This window comes from Apium graveolens, chromosome 4 (assembly GCF_009905375.1).
Source record: "Apium graveolens cultivar Ventura chromosome 4, ASM990537v1, whole genome shotgun sequence".
NCBI classification, from domain to species: Eukaryota; Viridiplantae; Streptophyta; class Magnoliopsida; order Apiales; family Apiaceae; genus Apium; species Apium graveolens.
In genome coordinates, this window is record NC_133650.1 from 68,778,126 (window position 1) to 68,786,639 (window position 8,514).

At 31.9% G+C, this 8,514-nt stretch overlaps 1 protein-coding gene across 1 annotated transcript; it reads right to left on the reverse strand.

Annotated features, from left to right (window-relative positions):
* Nucleotides 1–1,351: 1,351 nt before the first annotated feature.
* LOC141718039 (pre-rRNA-processing protein esf2) lies at nt 1,352–5,978 on the reverse strand. Its single transcript, XM_074520375.1, has 8 exons — nt 5,844–5,978; nt 5,522–5,765; nt 5,359–5,422; nt 5,160–5,227; nt 2,744–2,833; nt 2,526–2,656; nt 1,673–1,810; nt 1,352–1,587 (listed from the first exon to the last, which is right to left on the reverse strand). Exons 2-8 carry the CDS (start codon nt 5,745–5,747, stop codon nt 1,564–1,566), a joined length of 741 nt encoding a protein of 246 aa, XP_074376476.1. The 5' UTR covers nt 5,748–5,765; nt 5,844–5,978; the 3' UTR covers nt 1,352–1,563.
* Between the last annotated feature and the right edge of the window lie 2,536 nt (nt 5,979–8,514).

The following is an 8,514-nucleotide window of genomic DNA, read 5'->3' on the forward strand; positions in this document are numbered from 1 at the left end:
CCCCTCGCACACCCTCAGGCATGGCTCGACTCTTGACTTACGAAGATCAGCTATAATTTTCATGACGGGCACATTTGCTTGTGGAACTGGAAGTTTCAATTGGAATTTAGGGTTTTAATTCCTAACAATCATATGTTAAATAAACTTTATCTAACACACTGCTCCACAACCCTTAGATCTTTATTTTAAGGACACAGATTAAATGATTTTTTTTTACAATCTACTATAAATATCTACAGCGCGGATATTTATAGCGGAAAGGAAAAAATCATTTTCAAGGATATTTATAGCGGAAGGTAAAAGAAAAAAATTTGTTGAAATATAGATCCAACACCCTGGGTTTATATTAATTGACACTACTTGCAAACTACAATTGAATAAAAAAAATCAATTCTTAACAATTTTGTATGAAAAATATAATGTTATATAAAAATTAAGGTTGGAGATTACAAGATTTTTTTTTGTCGGAAATTTACAAGACCTTTTTTTGTTGCTACCTAACTAGGCTTATGTAATGAAATTACAACTGTATTTCATAAAATCCATTTCTTTCTCTGAGCCAGGTTTGGGGGTAGATGACTTGAGTATATTTCAAGCGAAGCATAAACTAGGTGTTCTTCAATTTCGTGATCAAAATATACTAATTCTTTGAGTTTGATCATAAGTGTAGGAAATTCTGTGAAGATTCTGTCATTTCATTATGGTTACCCACAGAATGACAACAATGCATTAAACTGGATTTCATTTGCAATTTAATCTGATCAATTCCTGATTATTATGAAATATAGTAAAATTCTAAATATGTGTTACTATTTTAACTTGATTCCCATCTAAACATGTATAATTCATTTTTATAACATCTTGAAATTTGATTTGCAAATTATGCACCAGGGACTAATCTGCTTATATAAATTTCTCTACTGTGGTTCCCCAAACCTGGACCTCATTCTTAATATTCCTTCCGCGTCAACTATCAAAACCCCAAGCCATAAGTTCCCCTATGACGTAAGCTTCCAAGCATAGTAATGATGAGTAAGTCTAAGCCAGCAGGGTTATGACTACATTTTTGAAATGGAAAGTAGGTTGAAGAGTAATAACCACAACAAGCTATAAACTATAAGATGAATAAACAATTGTACTCCTTCAAATTAAATATATTGCTCTTTTTTTTATGTCAAACTAACAACCTGCAGTATAGCAAGGGAAAAGAAGCAATTATGCATGTATCCTTTAGGAAGTCCCCAACATTATACAGGGGTGCGCACATCTACTTAATTACTTTTTTTTGCCCCGACTATATGTCCCACATTTACGAGTGGAGGACCCATTTATGAACAGTGCTACGATAACATAAGAAACTGTAATCTACCAATGAATATTGTACAAACTATAAGATCCATTATCGGCCAAAAAAATTGGAAAACTCATTCCAGAAGGTACATAATGTAATTGTGTATACTTCTAACAAATAAAACTCAACATAATAAAAACAACCTTCTCAAATCTGGTAATGGTTCACGCTAGCTAAGATCCAACAGCGTCCCAGGAAAGTTATTTCTTTGTTCAACTTGCACCAAGACCGAATACCTGTTGTGTGCAAAGCTTAACTTAAGATATCTGATATCTGATATTTAAAAAATATACAAACATCTAGTGAAAAGTCTGTACTTACTCCGGCCAGCACTTCCTTCGATAGTTGTTTCTTTTCTCCGGGTTTATCAGCAAGTGGACGTGTTTGAGGGTATTGTCGCATCACCTGGTTATATGGTATCTGAGATGCTTCTTCCTGCTCTGGGTTTACCTTTTGCTTCTGCAGATGGCAAAAAGCAGAGAGGATTCAGGGGTTTTTTTCCTGTTTGATGTAGTAGCATATATAGTGTACCAGGAAGATAAAACCGAGCACCCAAATTTTTGATATGATTTTACTTGGGAAATGTAAAAAAATTATATGGTATATGCAAAAAATGTTTACTTTTTGATCACCCAACGACCAAAACACGTTTTACCACTTTGTAACAGGATACTTGGTGCAGGGGAGGGCAAGGAACAAGGGACCTTTAGAACTGACATAAGCAGGTATCAAGGGACCAAGCAAAATAACAAATAACATGCACGAGTGATTACCTTAGATTGATCAATTGCATAAAGTAGATTAAAAAGAATATCCAAGAAACCATTCTCCCCCACTAGTCAAGGCACATCACAGCACACGGGACTTTCACTGCCATTCAAGGACAATGTAGTGTACATGGCCGGTAAGATATTGCCATGTATTATGTCTATATCAAACTTTAATTTTCATTACGAAAGGTAAATGGACTCAGATTCAGTTTTTATGTCCACGGACATATTTTTCAATGGCTGTTGGGACATTGTCCATCTTCTTCTAGTACTGCCCTTATAATGTCCCTTAGATTTGAACAAAATAATGATAAAATACCAGTATACGACTTCTTGCTCCATCGTTTTTTAAGTAACAACAACGACAAACATTATAGAAATTATTATTTAAATGCTTCACAGACCTTCTGCAATCGTTGCGCTATATGCTTTTGAGCATGAGACTGATCCACTTTAGAGAGGTAAAAATCCCTCTCTCGCTTAGCAGCCGACATGTTCAATGCTAGTTTTTGTTCTCGAGTAGCACTCTTGTATGCTACATATAAAAAAGTGGGTTATAAGCTTTTAATTAATAGATACGTTAAAATCATAATGGACAGGAAAAAAGTTAGCTAGTATGTACCAATCTCTTCGGTGAGATCATCCCATTTAAATTTACTCAAGTATTTGATGTTCCAAGTATCATAATAAAAAGGTGACCTCTTTCTCCCACCTAGAACGAAAAGAAAAAATGCAAATCAGATGACAATGAAATATTTTCCCTTGAAAAAAATAAAAAGATATGTTCAGCATCAACATGATACACATCAAAAGATTAGAAATCAAAGAAAATGCCAGTAATATATCATGTTGGTATAAGATATGAATCCGATCCCGTATCTGTATCGGCTCATGTTAGAGAGGCCCGGTAACAGGGAATATTATATCAAAAAAACTCACTACTATAAGGTGACTTGCTCCTAATGATTAGGAGTATTGGCCTACAAATAATTCTACGTGGAAAAGGGCGGATCTTAATAAAACTACGTAGATTCTCTACTTATAGAGATACTTAGGCACCTTGAGATGGATCCGAACCCCAGTATTTTAGAGTCTCTCTTAGAATAATTTCTCAAGCTCGGTCTATAAATATAAAAACCCACAATATCCTAATCTCCTCCATAAACGACGGTCATGGATTTCTACTGAAGCTCTACACGAATACTCGTCAATATGATGTCTCGTCCACAACGACAATTGACGTCGATATTAGCCGCCATCTGTTGGATCCAGGTAGAGAAAAATTATCACAAATATATTCTGAGGTCACGTAAAAAGAACAAACTGCGGACTGCATAAACAATATTCACGACAAAGATAGGTTCAATATTAAATTGTATGAATATTTTTACAGTGTTGTAATGAATACCACATGCATTATTGACTCCGGAAAAATATTAATTTTAATTCAGTTTTGTTTTTTGATCTTTAAAACAAACTTCAGTATATGCATGACGTTAATATGGTAAAAAAAATGTAAACCATGATACCCATACTGCATGTCTTATTGACTCCGGAAAAATATATCATATCTAGGTCATTCATCAGTATAAAGTGCATACTATGTTTCAGAGATTATTTAAAGAATCAATATAACATGCATGGTTGTCACGGAGCTAAATCGAGGCGAGTCGATGGACCTCCGGCTAGTCGCCTAGTTGTGGACTAGTAGACCAAAAAAAAAGTAAAATTAAATATAGTATATAATATTGAAATCTACCAAAATATTGTATTACAGGTGCTTCTATCTCATATCTAAGGATGAGGACTTGAAGAGAATGAATAGAAAAGAGAGCATAGATAAAAATATCCTATGAAATAATTTGTAATTATGTAACCAACACGTAATTAAAAAATGCAACTTCCAAATTTATTTATGAACTTAATTCATAAAATTTTAATGCAAAAAAAAACAGTTTTAATGCATTCATAGCAGGCTGTCAAGTAAAAACATAGCAGGAAGAACTGAGAAGTAAGAAAAAACAGAGCAGTTCTGTAAAATGCAACTGCGGAAAACAGAGCAGTTCTGCAGAGAGGTAAACTGCTGAAAACACCGAAAATAGAGCACTAAAACTGCTGAAAACAGACTACAACAGCAGAATGAAACTGGACTAAGAACAGATATAATATAACTAAATTAGACAATCTAACTGCAGAACTAGAGCAGTTTTACTGCAGAACAGAGCAGAATAAAAGTTAAAACTGCTACTGTACTGAACTGCAGAATCAAACCGCGCAATATGGGCAGTCAGAATTTTCTCCAAGACATAATTAAAAAGTTCCGAACTACATAAAAATCAAACACGTCTAGATTCTAAAGATCGTCATTGAGATCCAATATATTATCTCTCGTGTGGGCTTCCTCATTTCTCTCGCTATTATTATTTGGTCTATGACCAAAATCATCATCAACACCCTCAACATCATTCAATATGATAGGTGTATGCTCTTCTATCATCTCAATATCATTATCCACTTGAGAAGATGAAGCACTAGCTCGCCACATCTTACGTCAAAGAACGGCAAAATTATTATTTGCTCAAAACATGAACAAGAAGAAACATGATGCTGCATATGAATATGACAACATAAACATTTGGTGTCATCAAAGACCAGAGAAAATCAAGGCGTAATACATGAAAGAATAATGAGCCCCCATGAACAAGTGTGTGAAAAAAAGAGAGGTAGAATTAACTCTTAAGCTCATTCCAAAATTCCCAAAAACCCTAAACTCTTTCACAAAATAACCATGAAAATCTTTATACAAATACCATAATTATGACCTCTCATTTTTGACGAAAATAGGCATCAACATATACTACAACCTTGTAGCAACAACCCACGGGGCAATAATAACGGAGGAATATCCAGCGCATAATCAATTATTGCAGTCCATGATGCCACAAGGTTCTAAATTCATATGACAACCTTATACCAAATGAAATCTATCAAAATCTGCAAGATATATAATTATATAAAAAACAAAATGTTGTCTTTACCCATTTGTTCACCGTTCAACGTCTCAGCCACATCCTTGGCAACCCGTTTGTTTGTAAATTCGACCCACCTGCAATCACCCACTTTTCAATTAACTGACATGCTAGTACATGAAATATACAGATACATAACACCAACTAGTCCTTGTAACCTAAATCACGCAAAACCAAAAATACAATAAAATCCCTAACTACTACCTACCCTTCTGAGAACTTCTGTCCTCGAAACCCACCAGCCTTCTTACGCTGCAACTGAGCATCAGCCTCTGTCAAACAAATTAGTGAAGAATACTACAATCAAAAACCGAAAAACTAACAAATTTTCCCCGAAAAGCCAAAAACTATTCGAAACACGAAGAAATTACTTTCGGGGGTGAGATAAATTCTCTGTATCTCTCCATACTGAGAAAGAAGCTGCCTGAGTTTAATGTGATCCATTTTAGGAGGAATGTGACTCAAATAACACACTCCACGCTTATCGGCTTTTTTGACTTCTTGCAAAAATCGTTTCTTTCGCTTGATTTTGCGTTTTTCTGAGCTCAATTTAACCTTATCTTTTGTCTCTTCTTGTTGTTGCTCTTCTACAGACATTCTTGACTAAACAAAGAGCTGTACAAACAGTAATAGATAAATAAAATAATATTGTAGAAATTGGGGGAACAATTAAAGAAGGATTTGCTTAAATACCTTGAAAACAGATTTGGGCGACGAAGTGATAGCAAAAGAAGAAATTGAAAATTGAAAAACCCTAAATATTTGATTCGGATATGCCCTGAGCCCCTGACCCGACACTCCGGCGTATTTGGTCGTCTATTCTTTTTTATGTATTTGTATGTATTGCCCTACTTTTTCACTAATAATTTAAAAATATTATCAAAAAATTTAGAAAAACTTAAAAGATAAATTTTAAAGAGTATTGGATATATTTCATAATAATAATATAAGTTTCAAAAATATTTATTTATATTTTATAAAGTCTATCTATACTATTAATTTATATTATTATTTTTAAAAAATAATGAAAGTTTTGATCATCGTCGATCCGGTCACACTCGAGTTAAAATATAATAATGTATAATTTTCATTCGGTCTAAAACAAAATAATATTCTCTGGATTAAAATAAATTAAATATAATTAACGGTATTTGGTTGATGTAACATACGTGAGACCAAAATAAAATATTGTATAGTATTTATCTGCCCTAAAACTAAATTAAATAAAACATAAATATAATTCTTATAAAATTGATCAAGGTAAAAATGAAATTAAATTGAAGGTTATATAATTTATTGGTATACATAAATAGAGGCTTAAAAATGAGTTAGATTGGATCCGCCCTTATAGCCGAAAACATTAAAATTTTGATAATTGATTTGTCTCTACAATGTTTGAGTTCATATATTTACGAGTTTTTTTCAATTTCTATAATTTATATATAATTTTTATTGAATGAAACTAGAAATAATTCTTTGGTCAGCATAAAAACATAGTACTAAAACAAATCAATATATAATATTTATCCAGGATAAAAAAAATAGTACAATTAATTTTTGATAAAACAAAATTAAAATCAGTAAATAATTGAACTGCTAAAATAATATAATATGTACTTTTTGTCCGGGCTAATATATAATTTTTATCATTGATTTGGATTTAAATAAATTAAAGTAAAATAAATATAAATATAATTAATTAAATTTAATGAGTATAATAGTCATAAGACTAATACAAAATAATGTATACCATTGATTCAAGTTAAAATAATACTAAAATCAAAGATAATGCGTATAAGACAGGGTGAAAGCGTGATCTATCACCAGATACGCATCCTGCACATGCGCACGTAAGGCATTACCTGGATGCAGACGCATTTGGTGTATGCGTGTATCCTTGTTTCTTTAGTCTACCTGTAGACGTATATACCGTATACGTGTATATCCTTTCTTGTGTATTGACTTGACTGTCTACTCATTAAACAAGACAATAACATATCAAGAACTTAATAATTGAAGCCGCAGATCCAAGTCTTTGCCACTACCCTTCCGGCCAACATCACCTCTGTAGCACGCCATCTCAACATTTTACCATAGGTAGAAATCCCAAAATCTTGCACTAATTACAAGCTCCCAGTAATACACCAATTTACTAGGAAATTTATATACAAATTACAACAAACACCATAATATAACAATATTCATACAAAAATGATAAATATAAATTATCCATGTTCTTACCATAAGAACATAAATCAAATAAGATTCAAAATTCGAAATTGAATTGAAAAAAAATTGGGCAAAATACTTGATAAGTTGTACAATTACATATATTATTGAAATTAGAGTGGTAGAAATTTGGTTTGAAGATGTACGGCGAAGAAAGAATTATGCATGTATACAGAGAGAAAGATGTGTGTTTATGCTGCTAGATTAGTTACGCGCAGATTCCCGGTTATATTATAATTATTTATTAAAAAGTTATTTTGAAATATATTAATTTAAATTATATATATATATATATTAATATAATATTTTTAATATATAATAATGAGAGTTGAATAATATTATAAATACAAAAATTTAAAAATTAATATTACTCAAACTACAAATATTGATTATCAATTTTTTATTAAGTATTAAAATATAATAACGAATATTGGTGTAAATAAAACAAATTTTGAATAAGATAAAATTAGTGAAAAAAATAAAACTATTAAAAATTATTAATTTAAGAATATAAAAATGAGTAAGAAATTGAATGAAAAATAGGTAAGAGAGAAATGAGAAATGGGTAAGAGATAAAGAATTAGTGGAATTAATAAATGAAAGAGAGATTGAAAGTAAATTAAATCAAGAGAGGATTGTTAGTCGATGATGACATCCGTAAATTTGATGAGAGCTTGACATAAGGATTTGATAATGTAAGATCTTAAAGGAGATCTTGACATATAAGATATGATAATTTAAGCTGTACTTTGTTTTATTATAATGTAGACTATAGAACAAAGAAGAGATATGTATTGCGCTTGAGAGGGATAGGATATAAATTATTAGTCAGGTCAGTCTGTACAAGCTAGGAGTTTACGCGGTTCGGATCGGATTGGTTTTGGGGTAAAATTTTAACCAAACCGTGAAAAATGGTTTTAGAAAATTGTCATTCACAACCCCAGTTGTGGTTGCGGTTAACCGCGTCAATTGCGGTTGCGAATTTACGGTTATTGCGGATCGGTTTGCGGTTCAACCACTTATTTTAAAATAATTAATAATTTGCAAAAATATAAATTCAGAATATTAATGAGTTCAAGTTTAAGTTACGTGATAAATTTACATTCAAAAATAAAATACAAACAAATGCTTCGTG

Excerpts from the sequence above, each read along its gene's own strand:
- LOC141718039 (XM_074520375.1), bottom strand. The coding sequence starts at position 5,747 with ATGTCTGTAGAAGAGCAACAACAAGAAGAGACAAAAGATAAGGTTAAA. Across the intron at positions 2,657-2,743 it reads TGATCTCACCGAAGAGATTG|CATACAAGAGTGCTACTCGA; the intron begins GTACATACTAGC and ends TTTTATATGTAG. Across the intron at positions 1,811-2,525 it reads TAGCGCAACGATTGCAGAAG|AAGCAAAAGGTAAACCCAGA; the intron begins GTCTGTGAAGCA and ends TGCCATCTGCAG.